Source organism: Misgurnus anguillicaudatus, chromosome 20 (assembly GCF_027580225.2).
Source record: "Misgurnus anguillicaudatus chromosome 20, ASM2758022v2, whole genome shotgun sequence".
NCBI lineage: Eukaryota > Metazoa > Chordata > Actinopteri > Cypriniformes > Cobitidae > Misgurnus > Misgurnus anguillicaudatus.
The window spans coordinates 21,537,037-21,559,014 of record NC_073356.2 but is presented as its reverse complement, the minus strand read 5'-3'; the positions used below and the strand labels follow the sequence as shown (position 1 = coordinate 21,559,014).

Here is a 21,978-nt window from a genome sequence, read left to right as displayed (position 1 = left end):
ATTTTTATTAAGTTTTTGGTTCCTCTTCAGTGACCGTCACATGAAACGTGCCCTTACGCTTATATATTCTTACATCTCGTGTCCCTGCTAATTTTTTGCAATTATCTCAGCAGACAAATCACTGACAGGAACGAGACAACCATATTTTGTTTTACTGGCTTTTTTGAGCGACGTGACAGAAGTGTAGAGAGGTGTTTTCACAGTGATCTCCAGTCGTCTGTAAAGCAAATGCTATGACAGAGAGACTGTCTCCCTTCGTACACCGCATACATCTGCAGCCGACCAGTCATGCACCCCGAGTTCATTTTAAAGTGACTGGAAAACAAACCAGAGAAAAAGAAAACACGCTTGTCTTTTCTTTCATTCGTTCCCCCTCAAAAAAAATACAGCTTGCAAGAGGGTTCGGGTGCAGCCTCGCATGTGAGGTGGTTTTTTAAAAGGACTCAAAATAAACCAAGTTGGAGGGGTAAAAATAAAGGCGGGTTGAGTTTATTTACACACAGGACACACAGACCAAACTGGTTTTAGACTTTAAAGGCATTAAGACAAAAGTGTTTGATGGTTAGACTGGAGATTATTTGGAGACTCTGAAATTCAAATGACTGACTGCAGATTGTGTGATTGATGCCTGACAGAGAACTATAATCAATAACTACAGTACTTGTATGAGACAGTTTCTCGACAGGGTTTAGATTAATCCAGGACTAGGCCTTAGTTACATTAGGACATTTAAGCAGCTTTTACAAACAAACCTTACTAAAAACAATAGTTGTGTGTATCTTGAGACAAGTCATTGGCACTGATATATGTTAAAATATAAGGTGTTTTTAATTTAAGGCAGCTCAAACATGCATTTACTAGGATGAGCCCTGTCTATGAAACCTGCCCTATAGTACAGACAACATTGCTGTTTAACCCTCATAAGCCCCTATTTTCCTGTATACGTTATAGTTCCGCAAGGGTAAAAATGACCCCAGAAATTAAAAGAGTGATTACAAAAATATGTACATTTTAATGATACAAATAATATATCATTTTTTTACTTCCCATCTATACATTGATGCTGTGTATTAAGAGATATGAAGTACTTTTGTACCAGTTTACCACTCAATTCCTCAACTACACCATTAGCTTGCCTGTAAAATATCCAATTTAAAATATAAAATTATGAAAAAATCACATAAATTATGATCTAAATTTGATTTAAATTGTTTTTTGGATATTGATCTAGATATCATGTGTTGAATTTGGCCATTTGGTGTTTTAAAAAAACTGTTTTATGGTTGCAGTTTAGTAAATAAATCATTTTGACCAGCAGATGCCCATAGAGACCCATTCATTTTACTGGATGTGGCCAACTGCTCAACATCAATACTTTATCATGTACTTGATACATTTTGTGAATTTATGTATATATAAACATTAGAAAGGACATTAAAAATAAATATTTTTTCAAAGAGTAACATTTTTTGTAGTTTTTGATGCATTTTGAAATGTCTGTTTTTACAAAATACATCAAAAATTTTACTGAATGTAAGTGTGTGTGTCTGTGTGTTAAATTGTGACTTTGTCTTTCTGTGTGTGTTTGTGTCTTTGAGTGTGTGTAAGTTTTACTGTGTCTTTGTGTGTGTGTGAGTCTGTGTTTGTGCGTGCATGTGTGTGTGTGTGTGTGTGTGTGTGTGTGTGTGTGTGTGCACACCTGTTTGAGCATTTTACATTTTTGTTTTGCATCTGCGGCGGTTTTTTGCCAAATTCTGTAACAATTGGGGTCATTTTTACCCCCAAAGGGACTATTTAAGTAACATTTTTACGCCTCTTTAGAACGACCGAATCAAGCCTAGTTTTTTATATGAATCTTGACAGATAATCTGGAAAAGTCACAAAATCTCATTCCACTGAGATCAAGGGAACCATGTTTTTAAACTAAAGACAAGTGGCTTGGGGGTAGGATTGACCCCAAGGGTCTTATTAGGGTTAAAATATTTAAAATTTTTACAACTAGCAATGATAGCCAAAAAATCAAGACTGTAGAATGTTGTGAAAAACAGCGTAAACCAGCCTAAGATGGTTTGTTTGCTGGTCTTAATCTGATCATAACTGGTTTAAGTTGGTTTAAACTGGTTTCCCAGCCAGGCCAGACTGTGTCTTAAGAACTCGTCTGATCAACAGCAGTTGATTTAGGGCTAATCAAGTCATACTTTTCGAATAGAAATTAAGCCACTCTACATTTATATGTAACTGACCTTAAAAATGTATAGTGTATGACCCGTTTTAAAAAAAATAAATTAAATGACTAATATTTAAAACTTGTTTAAGCAGTTTATGAAAGCGGTCACTCAGGTTGGTAAGCTTGCAGACTAAGTTTCCAAAACCCTTCCATCAAAATAGGCCAGCCGATACCACCCGAGACCAGCTTAGGTTTGTTTCACCCAAAAGTGAAACTGTTCTGTTAATTTAACCCTTAGCCCATGTAAGATATACAGTAGGTAACATATTTAGCTTAAACCACCATCCTTGGTGATCGACAGGTACCAGCAAAATGCAGATAAATGCAACACAAAATTAATAGTAAGTGGCGATACGCACAATTAAAAACAAAGGAATAAGCTTGTGTTCCTGTAAATGTGTTTAGAAATGTATTAAAGATTGTAATGTTGGAAATCATGTTTGGTTTCTTGAACAAACCAATCACCAAACAAGACCGTGATATATATCGTTTTGAGCCAAGGGTATTACTTTTGTGATGCGTGTACTGTATCTGCTTTTAGACTAAAAAAGTCTTTTATCTGTGTACTTTGTATTATATTTTGTGAATTAACAGTTTCAGCTAAAAATCATTGTCACCTACATGGGTGACCTAAAACTAAGTACATTTTAAAGTTAGCTATCCCTAGAGTAGCTAAAAGTCAGTACAGTATTATCATGAGAAAATATATGGCCAGCTGCAATAAATACAGTCACTGGACATCAAAAGCCAAGATTTCGGCTAATAAATTGATTAGTATCTTTTGAGGGGTTGAACGGTTTCACTTGTGGTTGATTAGTCTGATTGCCAGGATGGCTGGAAAATGATCTCTGTTGGGTGATTAATGATCAGGCAGTCCTGAATACTAACAGAGAACATTAATGCTTAAACGCACGGCTATTTCAATCAGAACCACTAGCCCGACCTCTGAACCGACTCTCTTTTACTCTCTCTCCTATAGTCATGTGTCAGAGACACGCTCCCCAGACCAGTGCTTCATTACTGGGCTAATGAACATGAGCTGGGGTCACCACAACAAGAGGGTCATAACTCCACTATGAAGCCATTAATCAGAGACTTAATGAAGTATTGTAAGCTGAAACCTCAGCTCAGGAAAGCCGTCCAGCCGGCAGTCTATTACAGCCGTCTCTTGTCCCTCCTAGAGGACACTACGGGACTTGTCTTTTATCAGGGCTGGTCTAATGTGGAATCATCACTGTGTCCTACAGCAACCCCTGACAATAAAGGCAATCTGCCTTTTAAGATAATAAAGTCGGACGGGAAGCACCACGTGGTACATGCAACCTTAAGTCTTAATATCCAAAACAGTAACTCTAATCATCATTCAGGTAAGAGATACATACAAAGGTTTTTGCTTTGTATCGATATGATGCAACACTTTGCATGACACGAGTGGAAGTCGCTAGTTGTGCAGAAATGACACACTTTAGCTTTAAGCTGGAATTGAAGAAAACATACAAATAAAGGTTTAAAAATATACAAATATATTGTACACTAAAGAAAAACTTTACTTTTAACATAACGGGCTCTATCTTACACCCGGCGCAATGCGGCGCAATGCAGCGCAATGCGCAACGCAAGTGTCTTTTGCTAGTTTCCACCCTGCGCAATTATAATTTTCACGTTTAGCGGCACGTTGTTTAAATAGCAAATGCATTTGCGCCTACTTTTGCGCCCATGGGCGTTCTGGTCTGCAAAAGAGGTGTGTTCAGGCGCATTTTGAGGCAACTAAAATAGACAATATTTTCGCAATATGTTTTTTGTTATTTAAAGAGCGCATAATATGCGCCTATAAACGGGACGACAACTCAGGTTTGCTTATCACACACATGAATGCGCAGCAGCACAAAAACATTTTTAAATATGAAAGATTAAAGGATTGAATGTAAAAGATTATTATTGAGTCTCTTGGACATAAATGAGGACTAATTATGAGACTTTAGAAGGCGCAAAGAGCTGCTTCACCTGTAGCCTGGTAAGTAAATAAATGCTTTACTTTAAACAAATGCATCTGCTTTTAAATGCTACCGATTTATTGTATATGATGATTGGATATGGTGAGATGAGAAACATTTTTAAGTAATGCTTAAAAAAAACTTGTGCCGCTGTCCAAGGGCTGAAACGTGCGGAGAGTCGTTTGTAAATTCTTTATCTCCTGTTTGTTACAAATAAAGTATTTTTAGAGTACAAACCTTTTCTTACATACTAGTAAATTATTTTTTGATGATATTGGATAGCCATACATTTAAAGCAATTAAAAGCCTGCTTTTTTACGACTAAAAGAAAACAGGTTTTAAAGGTTTTAATAAAAAAATAACAATTTCAATACAAGTGAAAAACAACACAATTATTTAACATTAATTTTAAACTGGGGATCTTCTTCCTCCACTTAGTTTTTCAGTTTACAAAGTCCGTCTTCTGAATAGGGATTAGACATAGCGCCAGCGCAACAGGCTTTTAAAGGGGATGAGAGCTGAGGCTCTCATTGGTTTATTGTACGTTACGCCCAACCCTTTCGACCATGCGCTCGGCGCACAAACCATTTTTCCTGTCGTTAAATTAGCAAAAGTGGATTCGGACACGCCCATTTAGACGTTGCGCTGTGCGCTTTAGACAATGTGCTTAGATTGTTGAAATAGGGCCCAACATGTATTACAAGATTGTTTTTGACAGTATGAACTTGAGTATTTATTTGTTTTTTATTTTTATTTTTGGATGCCAATAGTTGCCATCAGAGTTAAAGTTTTACTATTTATAATGCAACACTGTTCATCGGAGTAGTGATAAATAACATGTCATAGGGCAATATCAGTGTATGAAACAAACAATGTAAACTTAATTTCTAACACTAACCGCATAAATACAGAGACCCTTTATGCCATAATGCATCACAGATACATTTTACATTTGTTTATTTTGCCAAACGCGTTTATCCAAAGTGACTTGTTGTGCATTCAATGTTTTGCCAACAAAGCTACAGGAAGAGATAAATGTGACAACTATTTAAACTCCTTTTTAAAGTCATAATCTAAACATTGCAAGGGTGCAAGACAGAGAGAGGGAAAGCCATGAAAAGTCTGATTATTTACACCATATGGAGAGTGCAGGATAAGATCTCCTCTTCCAGCATCAATGGAGAGATCATGAAATTCACTTTTAGCTTTACTGTGGAGGCCCATAAACTCCAGGGTTCAAGCACTGTGAGCCACATGTAGGATTTTCCTACTTGAATTAGCTCAATTTGTCCCAACATATCTGCCAAATGGGAAACTACAAGCAGTGGATGCTTGCTGTGAGACTGTCAAGACTATACATGGGATCAACTTATAAAAAAGGATTGTTTAAAGTATTGTACACTTTTTAAAAAAATGTACAAAAGCTGTCACTGGAACGATACCTTTTAAGGGGCTAATCACACCAAAAGCGCTTTAAACGCTTGGAAACGCAAGGCGCAACGCACTGCCTTTTTTTTTTTTTTAAAGAGCAGTGCAACGCGGCTTTTTATATTGCTACGCACCCACCGAGTCAGCTGTCTTGTTAATCAAATATTGAAGCGTGGGCGCTCTTTTGCTGTTAACTGTCAAATTAGCAGAAACCTTAAAAACTTTAAAAAGACTGTAAAGTTCCCTCACCCCAATGTAAGGCCCGCCTCTCCCCTCATTCGATTGGACAATAGAAAGACACGAATGACGTTGGGCGCTTCTCCGCTCTCAGCCTCCTTCAAAAGCGCGTGCTGTGACTGGCGGCAAAAACCGCAAGGCGCTCGGCGGCGGCGCACATAAACGCCATGCAAACGCTCTCTGCCCATAGAATATCATTCAAAAAAGGCGCCTGCAACTGCCATAAACGCTTTTGGTGTGATTGGCCCCTAAGAAGGTACACCAATGTGTACCTTTGAGGTACTACTATGGACCTTTATGTACAATGGGTACCGCCCCAATTGTTAATATCCCAATTTCATAAGGGACATGTATGTTGCCTGGTCCCAAAATGAGATCTAGGACTCTTTTTATGCCATTTCATAATTCAGCCAATTCATCTTGAAGTTTGACCACCAAACCACTTGTTTCCAGAATATTTCTCATTATAAACTCAGCTTGAAGTCTAACAACCTGAAGCGCTGATAAACATGCAAGTAAAAATCAAAAATTTCTCCAGTTTAATGCTTGCACATGACATGAAAATATCAATGGGAATGGTCCAGTATGGGACGATCCTATACCCATAAGAAAAAATGGCATGAGGAGAAAGGAGGGAACACTCCTTCTTTTGTTGCCCCCCTTTTTGTGGGCCGAATAAGAAAAGAAAAAAGTTGGATCCATTTGTCAGGGAGGAGATGCCTGTGTAACAGAGAGTACTGTACATTCACTCCTGCCTCTCCTGAAGTACCACAATCATGTGGTTCTTAGCAATGCTTATCAGCTCCAGATGCACTCTGGGTCTTCTACCATCATCCTGCGCTTTTCTCTCTTTTTCCCAAACCGTACCCCATGGATGTTGTCACTCTGCGGTTACTGGCGCAGGCCGTGTAATACCATATCTCCCTTTCGGAGAACAATGGAAAAAAAGTCAGCCAATGTAAGTCGTTCTCTCTCTTGCTCTGTCTTTGCTTTACCTTAGGACAATGAGGAAAGTATTGCTGCCTCGCAATCAATACAAATTTACAGTATTAAAAGGCAAATAAGCACTGTCAAAAACATATATAATGCAAATTAATACACTCTAAAAAAAAAATGTTTATATTTAACCCAACAAGGGGTTAAACAACCCAGCATATGTTAAATTACAACCCAATGGCTAGAGTTTGTCCTTTTTGACCTAACGCTGGGTTAAAAATATCTTAAAGGAATAGTTCATACAAAATAAAATTTTTCCCATCATTTACTTATATTGTTACAAACCCTAATGTTTAGAAAATGTTTAAAGGAAAACACCACTGTTTTTCAATATTTTACTATGTTCTTACCTCAACAGGCATATTAATACATACCTCTCTTTTTTCAATGCGTGCACTTTATTTAAGTGTTAGCATTTAGCCTAGCCCCATTCATTCCTTAGGATCCAAACAGGGATGAATTTAGAAGCCTCCAAACACTTCCATGTTTTCCCTATTTAAAGAAAGTATGGTGACACAATATAAAACGTGACGATTTTTAGGTGGATAAAAATGAGAACTTTATTTTATGGCGGAAGAGCACTTGGTTTGCAGCACTTCGACCTCAGGCACATTAATATTGACGGAAGTTTGAGCGCGAAGGGGGGTAGTCAGGAGTGATGATGTTACTGCGCGCTGAGGTCAAAGTGCTGAAACTAAGTACTCCTCCGCCATATACAATATAGTTCTCATTTTTATCCACTCAAAAAATCACCACGTATTATTTTTTGCCATGTAAGAGTCTTAAATAGGGAAAACATGGAAGTGTTTGGTGGCTTTTAAATGTATTCCTATTTGGATCCTAAGAAATGAATGGGGCTAGGCTAAATGCTAACACATTCATTACGCGCTGTACAAAGATTGAGTGCACGCATTGAAAAATTACAGGTATGTAATAATTCGTCAAAGTTGAGGTAAGAACATAGTAAAATATTGAAAAACGGTAGTGTTTTCCTTTAAGCTGCTTGGTTTCATGACCCTAAAAAGCTGGAAATAGGACAGAATTGTGATTAAAGTTATTATTCATTGAAAAATCTTGATTGACAGCTGTGGTCAGCATTCATATTCAACGTATGAAAAGATTTGTATTCCTCTAACTTCATTTGATATGGCATGGCGCATAACCTACATAACATATACATTTTACCATTCAATTTGAACAATTGGCAAAATATTGCCATTTGATATCTTTTGTTATTCAAAGGCTTTTTGTTTCCTGTTAAAGTCACATTCAAACTTATTTAATTTCAACTTCATTTAACATGCATGCCCTTGAGTCGAACCATAACATTTAGCCTGTCCTTGAATGTCATGAACTCATTGAGCGCCAAAACCTCAACTTACATCATTCCCTGACAGCTGACACATACTTAACTCCTAAATTAATCATAAAGAGCTTCACCTCCGAGCTACGAGGATACATGCGTAGGCAGTGAGCTCACAGTGAAGTGGAGGTCTCTGAGCGGATTTCAAGCCTCTCTACAAACAGCTTTACGAGCACATGCAACTCCATCCACAAGCATTTTTGAGCATACACACACTGTATCCCTCTGTGCCAGCCCCTGTTCATAAGCCTCAGACATCCGGCAGGGGTTTGCACAGCTTCATCCTGGGCACAAATAAAAAGATATCAATAAAACAGGCAGATAGAGGTTGACAGCATCAGTGAGGTTTTTTTGGGTGTGTCCTTGATGTGGCGAGAGGCAGCCCACTTTAAAAGGTCATGCGATGTTACTGGCGAGCCGGGCCTGCTGTGATGATGGGCCCAAAACAATGGCAGAGAGAAGTGAGCTGGGATCACATATAGCCCAAAACAAACCCAAACCACCTCTTCCACAACTGTCTGAAAAACAGTGACCTTATGTAACATCCAAAACCAGTGGCCAGAGAAACAGAAATGATGGACAGGGAAATTAAAGACAAACATAAGAAAAGGAAAGAGGGTGTTTTGAACTTCGTGAACTGCAAAGGTTGTTTCAAAAGGGATAGTTCACCCAAAAATGACATTTCTGTCCTTTTACTCGCCCTCATGTCTTACCCATTAAAGGGACACTGCACTTTTTTTGCAAATATGCTGATTTTCCAGCTCCTATAGAGTTAAACAATTGATTTTTACCTTTTTGGAATCCATTCAGCCGATCTCCGGGTCTGGCGCTAGCAATTTTAGCATAGCTTAGCATAATCCAATATATCTGATTAGACCATTAGCATTGCGCTACAAAATAACAAAGATTTTTTATATTTTTCCTACAGTATTTAAAACTTGACTCTTCTGTAGTTACATCGTGTACTAAGACCGACAGAAAATTAAAAGTTGTGATTTTCTAGGCCGATATGGCTAGGAACTATACTCTTATTCTGGCATAATAATAAAGGACTTTGCTGATGTAACATGGCTGCAGCAGGCGTAGTGATATTACACACTGACCGAAAATAGTCCCCTTCGTTACTTTCAATAGCAGGGGACTATTTTCGGGCAGTGGGTAATATCATTTCGCCTGCAGCGGCCATGTTACAGCAGCAAAGTCCTTGATAATTACGCCAGAATAAGAGTATAGTTCCTAGCCATAACGGCCTAAAAATCTCAACTTTTAATTTTCCGTCGATCTTAGTACACGATGTAACTACAGAAGAGTCAAGTTTTAAATAGGAAAAATATTGAAACTCTTTGGTTATTTTTGAGTGCGATGCCAATGGTCCAATCAGATTCAATGGATTATGCTAAGCCATGCCAAAAGTGCTAGCGCCAGACCCGAAGATCGGCCGAATGGATCCCAAAACGGTAAAAATCAAATGTTTAACTCCAGGGGAGCTGGAAAATGAGCATATTTCCAAAAAAAGTGGAGTGTCCCTTTAACCTAAACAAATACTATAGAGGTCAATGGGTATCGTGAACTATATAGAAAGTTTCTATATATAAAAAGGTTTAGAACAACATGAGGGTAAATAATGACAAAATTTTCATTTATCCCTTTAAGATGCCTTGTGTTATCCATAAAATCTAATGCGCAGCATCACATTTGTTTTATAAAGCACTCGAAGAAAAAAATCCAAGATGGTGGACAAAGAGGTAGAAATGTCACGTAAAAATGTATATTTAATTCAGTACTGAAATGTATAAAATATTAGTCTCTTATACCTTAAAATATTGTCTACAGAGGCAGCACACTTGGTTTTGGAAAACAGCTTAAGTGTGAAAAAAGATAAAAACAAAATGAGGAGAGATGTGATAAAATGATGTAAAAAGAGGGAAAAATAGGAGACAGTGGTATTGGGGGGAGGGGTCAATGGGGTTTTGAAGTATCCAGCACATGAAAGTGGCGGCTGTGGGTAAATCTGGAAAAACAACTGCAAAACTGCTGAACTCCGCCACACGGCCTGCCAAAAGTGAGGGAAGCCGCAAAGAGAAAACGGGAGGGCAGAAGAAGAGAAGAGAGGAGCATGTGGGAGATGAGTACGAGACTCTTGCATGCGTGTACCTCACAGGGAATAGGATCGCTGCGGTTTGGAGGGGTTAAGCGGCAGAACATGCTCACACATTAAGGCCCATCAGATTCCTGGTGTAGTATGCGGAGAGTACCAGCGTTTCGAACGGGGCCCTGAGCGAAAAACAATATCTCGGCAAATTGGCCCGGCCTCTTTCATCCTCGGCCAGCGGCACAGCACATGAGCTCCACGTTTGGAGATCCTCTGCCACTGATCCTCTGCCACTGATCATGATGAAGAAACGGCTAAACCTCAGGCCACGCTGAGGGAAAGCTGTAAAATGCTATCTTCAGTTTTTCATTGTATTTTTATAATATCCATATGTACTGTGTCCTTACAGCTCGACTGGTAAAGCATTGGGTTGCGGTCCAAAGGTCATGGGATCGATTCACAGGGAACAAACTTACTGATAGAAATGTATACCTTAAAAGCATTTGTATAAATGCATAAAAATGTATTTTCAGTTTATCAACATGAATGAAACATATTTTAGACCTGAATAAATGAATCAGAATAATTAAGGTTAAGGTGACAACACATGTCACTTTCATACATAGTTTTGATTTTGAAAAATGGTAATAACCCTAAAACTTAGTATTAATTAAGTCTGCTCAGAATTTGTGCACATCTTTGTTTATTTTGATTGCAACTGCTTCCATGCTTTTTGTAAGGGTGCTGGGTAAAGGAAAAGCGGCATATGCAGGAGTGGTCCGTGTGGGTGGGCAAACATATGTGGCTGGCAGGATTAGGAAGTGGTAAGCCACATCTTTTTATTACAGAAATGTTTCTCTAATATCTCCCCCTCACACCAGGCTGTCGCCTCTCAGACTTGCTTACTTGGTCATCTCGCTGAAAAGACTCTCAGCCCGGAGTCTTTTATAATTAGCGTCAAAACCGACACCAGATATGGTTTACACACAAACCTCAGGTTTTTCGGGTCTGACCTCACCATAATATGGTGTTCTGTTCCGCTGCTCTGCTCCAAGGCCACCTAGCACCTTTAATTAAATATCACCTTACATTAATTTAAATGCATGTCGTCATCTGATGCGATACGCTCCATTACATCAAACTTTTATTAAGGCTACCACTTCCTTTATCAAGCCTTTCCAATTAGGTCATTTTGGTATAGATTTATTGTGAAGTGCTTAAAGTACCACAACTATGCTTGGAATGGATTACTAGCGTAGTGCTACTTTTTTAAATCATTATAAAAAGGTCTTTATACACCTCTGATAATATACTTTTGTATATTATTTTGCATTTCTGTCAAGAGATCCTTTTAAAAATTACACAATGCACCTTTAATATTCTGCATGACTCTGGAGGATAGGAGTGTGAAATTGTGGTGTTTACCTGGCAGTGGTAGATGTACTCTGGTGTGGTCTTCTTAAACTTCATATTCCACACCAAAGCCACACCATCTGGCTCGTGAGGAGCGTCTTCATTGTTGTTGTAGGAAGCCACCAAAAGCTCAGGGTACTGAGAGAGAGATGAGAGAGAGAACAGATAAGATGATGCGAATTATCTCAGAGATAAAACAAGGGAAGATTCTCCCTTTTAAATGAACAGGTGTTGACACATACGGGAGGTCAGAGAAAGAGGTCACTCTACCTGAGGAGACCAATCCAGACAGGTGATGACCCGGCGCTTTGACCAGCGCTCATCATAGAACAGACGACTGAGAGAGAGACTGGATCCACCCTGCAGATCTCTGAGGGGAGGGGTGACTCGTATTAATATAATATCTAACATTTTATTTACAGTGATTGATTATAGTTTGTTTCCAGAAAGAAAACTCATCACTTTCTCACCCCTCCTTATCATCCAGGTCTCGTCCGCTGTAGTCGAAAAAGATGTTGGAGTCCTCGGCTAAAGCTCTCTCCATCACACGGAGGCTCCGGTCGAAGAAGATGAGGAACTCCTCAGAGTGCAGAACCTGCGCCTTCTCCTCCTCTGTCAGCTCCCGCGGGTGGCCTGATGGGTGATTCTCGCGAAATTAGACTTATGAGGTGTCATGAAACATTTTGATAAAAAAAGTTAATGCAAAGTATGAACATTAAAATAACAAACATACAGTTACAAACATCTCTTTATGTACTATTTTGCACATGATTTTAAATGACATCATACAAACCAATTTAGTTTTTTTCCACATTTAAGGGAAAATTTTCATTACCGCAATGTGTCCATGACTGGATTTGGGTTCTTTGACATGGAAATATTTATAATGAAAAAATCTAAAAAAATAAAAAGTTTCAGTGCATGTTATACTATAAACATTTACAGTAAAGAAACATGTGGTATTTGGTGATCATTGGTAAATGTAGAGATAATAATAAGGACATAAATGTGTCCAAGACCAATTTTCTCATCCTCCGCAACAATTTCCAATCATTGTTTAAGCCCTCAAGGAACTAACATTAAAAAAAAAAAATGTTGGAAGGCACATAATTGACTGTGACACTCAAGATGGCTAGCAGGTAAGCAGTTCTTATTTTTTCTCTCCAGATAAAAGTTGAAATTTTGTTTGTCTTAGTACCTAGACAACTTTTTAGTTCTCATTACCGAAACATGAGTTTGTAAATATTTATATATTTATATATAATATTAAGTAAATGGTATAATTTTAAGTAAATGATAAAAACGTATACTGACAGCACCTTAAACACCCCATCAACTCCCCGTTTGAGGCATATACATCAGGTCATCCTCATAGGAACAAGCTTCACTTAAACAATCTCTAAGACATCCTCAGTCTTAAAGGTACTTAAGCCAATTTGAAGGGAGACAGAAGAGCAAAAAACAACAACAAACAAATAACCGAACGAATACCAAATGCGTTAGCAGACATACACAGGCCTCAGTTCTTTACGTAATGACCACACGCCCATTTTCGTCCTCCTTTTTAGATGTAACTGGATTTTCCATTTTCTCCCAGACTATTAGGGGCCCATTTCTTTGATGTGAGCCCACTTGATTTGCGTGCCTTTTTTTGATGACTCATAACGAAGACAAAAGCGTGATCAAAGTCAGCGCGGAGTCAAAGCCCTCGTGTGCTTTCACAGTCTGGCCTCTCTCTAGTTATTTACCCTGTACACTTGCACAAAGAATGCACTCTCCGCTTCCTTTGAAGTCCACTTGCTGGGGTCTAGTGACATTAAAGTTCGATCAGGCCTGACCCAGAATGCCGCAGCCTGATAAGGCCGGTCCCCGGTCAGACAGAATGCCATCTGATACGACTGCGGAGGTCACACGCGAGTGGCCGCTCAACGCTCCACTGAGCCTGTTTGGTGACTTTGGGAATTTGGACGTGTGGGAGGCTCAAACACAAAAACCTCAAAAGACAACAGCAGAGAGATCGAGAAATGCAAATATGATCCGGGCAGGTAGGACCTAAAGTTACATGTACAGTAAATTAAACATTTTATTTCCTAAATTTAAAATAATTTATTTAAAAAATAATTAATTAATATAAGCAACATTACATAAATATTATGTATCAGGGCTCCAGACTGCCACCAAATCGTGGCATTTTGCAACCAAAATTTGAGAGTGTGCCACTGAATTTTACATCCACTCGCACATGTGCGACCAGTAAATTTGACCTTTTTTTGTGATTAAAACAGCACATTGTACTTTCTGCATCTATCATCAAATTATTTATTAGTAATACAGTGTATTACTTAGTAGAAACATGAATATTTGGTTAGCATGTTGATTTACGGTATGTGCCCCTAAATTTTCTGGTTGTGCCCCTAAAATTTTCAGTTGGGGGCCACTGTGCTCCTAGTGAAAAAAAGTTATGCTGAGTCCCAATTCGCATACTATCCGTCCTAAATAGTATTCGAAACTAGAATTAGTACGTCCCAAAACGTAGTATGTTGAAATGAGTATCCCAAAGATACCCGGATGGTCTACTATTTCCGGTTAGATTTCGAAGTGCAGATCGATCCACACTCTAACGGCTAATATTGCCCACAACCCATTGCGTGCGTGAGGGAGGAGCTTTGTGGTGATGTAAATATGGCAGCCAGACGCAGCAGCGGAGATGCGCCCTCAACTTTTAAGTGTAAGAATTCAAATGTTTAACCCTAATTAAAGTTATCTTTCATTGTCTCGTAATATTCGGTTGATGTTGTGAAAATAAAGTACCATGGCTGTAGTACTGTGTCATGCATGTGTCTTTTTTATGTATTTCTTTTTATGTTTCTGTCTTAGATTTATACCTTACTATAAACCCTTATGAAAATAAACACCTTTTACTCCACTAATCATAGTTTAACCACACTGACTTATTTGTAGTAATACTGTGGCTGTACAAATGTTAACTTTATTAAGAAATATGGTTACTAAACTTTTACTATAGTAAAAGCATGGTTCATTTTCATCGCGGTATTTTTGATTTGCATACATAAGTATAAAATAAGCATAAAATACGTTAAACAATAGTTATACTATAAACTTTAACTGTTTTGACTTTAAAATAAGTAGCTTTCGTTACACACATTGTTGCACATGAACATCGTAACCAGCCGCCTCACAAACGACCTGCGTTTGGTGTGCGTAACTAGGCAACCACGTTGTCGTTCACGTTGCATGACGTCATCGAAGTACGTCCCAGAACGTGCATACTCTTTTGCTACACACTCAAAAGTACGTACATTTTCCTCACAAAAACAGTACATACTTTTAGTTCGTAGTATAAGTAGGCAAATTGGGACTCAGCATTAGTCTGGACCCCTGTGTATAATATTATTATATTTATTCAATTTTAATTTAAACAATTATTATGTTTATTATTTATATCTATTATTATTATTATTATTATTTAGATAAAAATATATTTTCAGAAGACATATAATTTTACACAGTTATTATCTTATTACACAAGTAATAATAATAAAGATATTTTTGTATGTTTTCATTCTAGTTTGTGTCTTTCTAGGAAAATGTTGATTTACGGTATGTGCCCCTAAATTTTCTGGTTGCGCCCCTAAAATTTTCAGTTGGGGGCCACTGTGCTCCTAGTGAAAAAAGTTAATCTGGACCCCTGTGTATAATATTATTATATTTATTCAATTGTAATTTAAACAATTATTAGGTTTATTATTTATATCTATTATTATTATTATTATTTAGATAAAAAATATATTTTCAGAAGACATATAATTTTACACAGTTATTATCTTATTACACAAGTAATAATAATAAAGATATTTTTGTATGTTTTCATTCTAGTTTGTGTCTTTCTAGGAAAATGTTGATTTACGGTATGTGCCCCTAAATTTTCTGGTTGCGCCCCTAAAATTTTCAGTTGGGGGCCACTGTGCTCCTAGTGAAAAAAGTTAGTCTGGACCCCTGTGTATAATATATTATTATATTTATTCAATTATAATTTAAACAATTATTATGTTTATTATTTATATCTATTATTATTATTATTATTATTTAGATAAAAATATATTTTCGGAAGACATATAATTTTACACAGTTATTATCTTATTACACAGGTAATAATAATAAAGATATTTTTGTATGTTTTCCTTCTAGTTTGTGTCTTTCTAGGAAAACCTTTGACCACCGGTGTCACTAATATGAACAAGTTAAATGGTCAAACTTACTGTAATTGTAAGACACACACATTACATCATCGACTGAATGTTTTACGTTGCATGACTTGCATAACAGCACAAGCTGTAAATCACAAAGCAAATTATTAGAGGCACTACAGTCATGTTAATAAACCTCTCAATGTCATGTTACTCCACCCTTGCCTTATTAACCACCAACGGGATGCATTTCTCTTTGAAACATCAAAAGGCGACAATAAAATCCCAGCTATGCCAACACGGAAGGGATTGCCCTTGTGGACTAACCTCATTGAATGCCATTTTAGTTGGTGTGAGTAATTTATCTCAAAATCTATTATGGTTTCTATTGGCACTTATGGCACATGTGTGCAAAACATACTTTGAATGTCAGGCTTTCCTGTTTCAAACAGACGACTCTCTTGTTGAGTGTGAAATGAGCAGATGTTGTTCACATACAGAAGTCAAATGTGTTAAATTCATGCCAGGGGGAGGCTGTCCATGTATAGGGAATACATATTTTAACAAAGCACGTATATCATCAATGGTCACTATTAAATGGAATGGGGGTTTTTTTGCTATAAACTGCAGTTTTGGATGAGATGATGCCTCATTTATGATGTCTCAAAATGCTGCCCTCCATAGGCAGCTCATTAATTTTGTAACAAACCAATTCCCAAATAAACACACTCAAACATACACATATTGTTTATCTTACAGTACTGTACCTTCTTTTGTGTCCTTGCTTTCATCCTCTTCCTGCTGTTCAGTTTCCGGCCCAACTTTTGGTTCTGTGACCTCCTCATCCTCTTCTTCATCTTCTGCAAGGACAAACAAGGTCATGTTTAGTCTGCCAAAACTCAATACCTACCCTCTGACCCACCCTTAGACCCAGTCTCACCCGCTTCTTGTGTAATAATGGCTTGCAGATCTTTTGCACATAACAAACGAATTCTGAGACCTCAACTCATTTCACAATCAGACTCTTTACTAATCAGATGTGCTTTGTTTTACATCAACACAGCATGTTGTTTTATCGTTTCAATGGGCATTTGCACAGCTGCTCACAAGCGTAAGCTCTGGAGAAACAACAAAGGGAGTTAACAGACACCCCTCAAGTCCCAAACATGTGCGGTACACGTGTAAGTGCAAGTTTATGAATCTGCTCGTGAGGAGAAGCAAAGATACCCCACAGGAAGAGAAGCTGGTGTGTCATGGCCCCTTTCTGCACTCTCTCAATACCCCTCTCGCCCCCACCCCAAAACTGCTCCGGGGCCCACAAGACTCCCCTTAATTAACCCAGTCACCCCAGTCAAAGTCCCAGCCTAGCGATTCCCCCTCTCAGCCACCTGCTATGTTGTCCGTACCCCTCGTCGGCCCTCAGCGCACTGGGCATGTGTTCCTAACCCTCCCCATGACCCTGCCCAACTCCTGCAGATGGCGAGAAGGATGACGCTAAACACCCTCACGTGCACCTGTAGACGGGGCGCGCACACTCGCTTACGCCCATGCACGCAAGCATACACACAGGACTCTGTGGGATTGTTTTCTTGTTGAACTCCAGTGGCAGAGGTTAATTATCCGGGGTCGTGCTGACAGTGGGTGCCCAGTCTACAGAAGGAAGTGATCCCATCATGCCAGACGTGTTGCGGCCGACTCTCTTCAACACCAGCGTATTTGTGTTCACACCAGTGAATGATTAGGCTGGGGTCTGCAGCTCAATATAATGACTTAAGCTTCGCAAGAATGCGGCCACTAACACTAATGCGAATGATCCTGCAGTCGACTGTTGATTTTTTACTTTTAGTCTCAAATGATGTTTTTTTCTCCATTAAAGGATTAGTCGATAAAAAAAAAAAATCCAGATAATTTACTCACCACCATGTCATCCAAAATGTTGATTTTTCTCTTTGTTCAGTCGAAAAGAAGTTACGTTTTTTGGGGAAAACATTCCAGGATTTTTCTCATTTTAATGGTCTTTAATGGACCCCAACACCCACCAGTTCCAATGCAGTTTAAAATTGCAGCTTTAAAGGACTCCAAACGATCTCAAACGAGGCATACAGGTCCCCTCTAGCGAAACGATTGTCATTTTTGGCAAGAAAAATATGCATTTTTAAACCACAACTTCTCATCTTCCTCCGGTCCTGTGACACGCCAATGCGACCTCACGTAATACGTCATCACGTCAAGAGGTCACAGATGACAAATCGAAACTACGCCCCAGTGTTTACAAGTGTGGCGAAATAGGACCGTTCCGATGTTGTGGTATGTGGAATGATACTAGTTAATGTTTTTGTGTCAGTTTATTGTTTAAAATGGTCCGCAAATGTGAGTTTCGTATATGTAACACGTGACCTTTCCACGTCATTACGCAATTACGCGAGGTCAAGCTGGCTCGTCACACAGCTGGAGGAAGAAGAGAAGTTGTGGTTTAAAAGTGCATATTTAAAATTTTTCTTGCCAAAAATGACAATCGTTTCACTAGATAAGACCCTTATGCCTCGTTTGGGATCGTTTAGAGACCTTTGAAGCTGCATTGAAACTGCAATTTTAAACTGGATTAAAACTGTTAAGCGTTGGGGTCCATTAAAGTCCATTAAAATGAGAAAAACCCCGGAATGCCCCCCTCAAAAAACACAATCTCCTCTCGACCGAACAAAGAAAGACATCAACATTTTGAATGACATGGTGGTGAGTAAATTACCTGGATTTTTTTTTTTTAAGAAAATTGACTGATCCTTTAACACATGCAATTATGCAAAAAAGCAGCATTTTGGACATAAACATTTTTTTTGTATTCATTTTCATCTACTACAAGGTGGTCTAGGGTTGATAGGGTAGAAAGTCAACTTTCGGAAGAAAATTTCATTTCGTTTCATTTTGGTTATACAGTTATACCGGAGCATGTATAGCATTAAGAAGTTTCAGGTTTGTTTTTTAGTAGTCTTCACTGAAGTTTACAAAAAATAACAAAAACAAATACTCTATACCTTTAGATACTGCATTGAAAGGACTTAGAGGTCTTAGAGCAAAACAGTACTATCAATCTATCAAACTTTGAGTTAACGCTACACTGATTTAAGCGCATGATATCTATGCTAAAGGAGACGATTGATTCCCCAGAGGCAAAATGTGGATCACTGATGTGAGCCAGAGCAAATGCGGTTAAGCTGCTGAATATGACTTCTGAGCCAAAGACCAGCGGGGAAGAGAGGAGTCCCTAGACCCAGACAGGCAGCCAGCCAGCCCAGGCCGACCACACCGTCATAGACCGCTCTGTCCTTCTCTTTGCTTTCTCTATTGCTTTTTACCATCTGTTTTTGCCCTTTGCACTGCTAGGCCGAGAGAGAATAAAGAGCTCTGCCGTTCGTTTTTATTCTTTTGCCTTTGGATGACTCTGTATGTTCCTGTCCTCTGGGGCCTGACAGAAAATTAAAACGCAGGCAGAGAATAGGACACCTCTTACATATAGAAGACAGACAATGTCTTGGTTGGGATGTCTGTGCCAAAGCAGGATATGACCTGAAATGACCAGGTCTACAGAAAAGTCATCTGCTTCAGGCAGAATAAAGAAAGGCTGCGAGCTTTCACCACACAAAGTGACAACAGAAGTGTTGGTCAAAAATGGTCCCTAGTTATCACTAGGGCAGTACCCTTTCAAAATGAACACCAAGAGAGTTCATTTTAGTACCTCAGAGATACCAAATGAGTCCCTAAACTGAACATCAGGACCTCTTTTAAAAGGTACTGCCCCAGTGACAGCTTGGGACCATTTTTTGACCACTTTATCTGCATTCAGAAGTGTGAACCCTGATTCATGGTTGTGGTTCGGACACCATAGGTTTGTAAACAATGTGCAAGGTTTGCAGTACAGTATATCGGCAGATCCTGCCCAAAGCTTCAGCATACTTTCATGACATCCCACTATGCTTTGCAAACCATCAACATTGTGGGCCAAAGCCCAGTTAGAGAAGCTTAAAGCCAACTTGTAAATGAAATTATGCCCAAAAATGCATTTTCAATGGTTCGTTTTTCATTGACAATGTTTATTTGTGCTTTCCATGTAATACCATTATGGCAATCCCACACACGGCATCAGAAGGCCAGTTAGTTAGAAGGGAAGGATAAATAAGACATTTATCTTGTTCTTTCTATTTTTTTAATACTGGAACTAAATGATTTTCATTACTTGTTGGACTAAAATACTGCTCAGTGTTGTCCAATTCCTAAATGAATGTTCTTGAGGTTTGTGAGAGTTCAAACAGTTACTGGCTGGTTCTTCATAACCTAATGTACTGTATATTTAAAAATACATTTTCTAGGTTTTGTTATAATTAAAACCAATATATAAACTATTTTATTTATTATGCTCTGTATCTGTACGAACACCGCTGTTTTAACAATTGTACATGTAACATTTGAGAAATCACACTTTTTCTTTGTAATAAACATTTAACGAATAGTTGAATGAATCATAAAGGAGAGCTCAGAATCTGAATAACTCAAATGATTCCCGTTCCTAGTTTTAAAGGTCACATTCTTTCTGATCCCATTTTTAAACCCTAGTTTAAAACAGTAATGTTGCTGTTATGCTGCGTTTACACCAGCCGCGGTAGAGGCGTGAAGCGCAAGTGATTTCAATATAAGTCAATGTGAAGACGCGTTGATGCGCATCTGGAGATCTCGCGGCGCAGATGAGGCGTTTGGCGCGGAAGACGCGTTTCCGCCTCATTTGTGCGTCTAGCTCACGTGAAAGCTGTGAATTGAGCATTGTGCACGGTATTTGTGCATTTTGCGGTTCACGCGAATTTGTGGCTGACTCCCGAGTTGAAAAATTTGAACTTTGGCAGAATTTTGTGCCGCGTTAACCAATCAGGAGCCTGCTTGCTGCTGTGGCGGTTCACGCGAATTTGCGGTTGACGCCCGAGTTGAAAAATTTGAACACTTGGCGGATTTTGTGCCGCGTTAACCAATCAGGAGCCTGCTATTCAACATGGTGGAAAGGCTGATATTGTCCGGCGTGAGCAGTCACCCGGGAGCTATACGACACAAGTTCTTGTTTCTATAGAGACAGGAATAAAAAGGACCTCGCTTGGAAGAGTGTCAGTGAGGACATTGGGCAAATTGGTAAGTTGTAATACACATTTCACTTTTGAGTCACGTGACGTTAATTGACCCGCGCCATTTATTTTCCCCTATAGTAAGGTTACCAAATACAAACCGGTAACTCTCTCGACAAATACACAATCAACATCTGTCATCTTGCAAACAGACAAACGCATAGCACTTGCCCCTCCCACAAGAAGCGGATTTTACCTCTAACGCATGTCAAATGCTTGCTTTTTCCACGCGTCTACTTCGCTCTAGATGCGCGAATGCATTCAAACTGTTCAAGTGGCAAACTAGGCGCGGTAGACGCGATTTTGACGCCTGAAACGCGGTTGGTGTAATGCAGCATTAGAGCATAAATAATACCTGTAAAATGATAACGCTCAAAGTTCACTGTCAGGCGATATCTTTTCTTCAACAGAATTCCTTTTTCAAAGCCTACAGCGAACGTCCGGTTTGGACTACAGCCCTCTACTTCCTGCTTTAATGACATCAGTAGAACAGTTTTAGACTAAACTCCGCCCACAGGAATACGTCAGTCACCAGCTAAGCTAACGGCAAGCTAAGCTGCTATCGAATCACAACACACTAAACAAACTACACAATCAGAACTCGATACGTATTTCTGAAGGAGGGACTTCATAGAACAAGGAAGACATCAGCGCATTTTTAAGAGATTGAAAATAGCGATATACAGATAAGTAAATTGTGTGAAAAATACCGCATGAAACATGAACACATGTTATACTGCGCACTGTAAACACAATCAAAGCTTTAAAAACACATAAAGACGGGACCTTTAACAAATGTACCACTGCAACCTAAAACCGATTTCAGCGCATCCACAAGATTCCTCACCTGGTGTTTAA

General features: G+C 38.8%; 2 protein-coding genes across 2 annotated transcripts in view; one reads left to right on the top strand and one right to left on the bottom strand.

Moving 5' to 3' along the window:
- chrac1 (chromatin accessibility complex subunit 1) overlaps positions 1–21,978 on the top strand; it is a 443,634-nt gene that overhangs the window by 247,683 nt on the left and 173,973 nt on the right. The gene's annotated exons all lie outside the window — the stretch shown is intronic.
- Positions 1–21,978, bottom strand: part of LOC129454550 (cytoplasmic dynein 1 intermediate chain 1) — a 70,785-nt gene that overhangs the window by 25,911 nt on the left and 22,896 nt on the right. Inside the window, exons 7-10 of the mRNA XM_055219109.2 lie at positions 16,726–16,818; positions 12,221–12,383; positions 12,021–12,120; positions 11,763–11,888 (exon numbers count right to left, since the gene is read on the bottom strand). Coding sequence (XP_055075084.1) covers positions 11,763–11,888; positions 12,021–12,120; positions 12,221–12,383; positions 16,726–16,818 — 482 coding nt within the window. The remainder of the gene's footprint in view (positions 1–11,762; positions 11,889–12,020; positions 12,121–12,220; positions 12,384–16,725; positions 16,819–21,978) is intronic.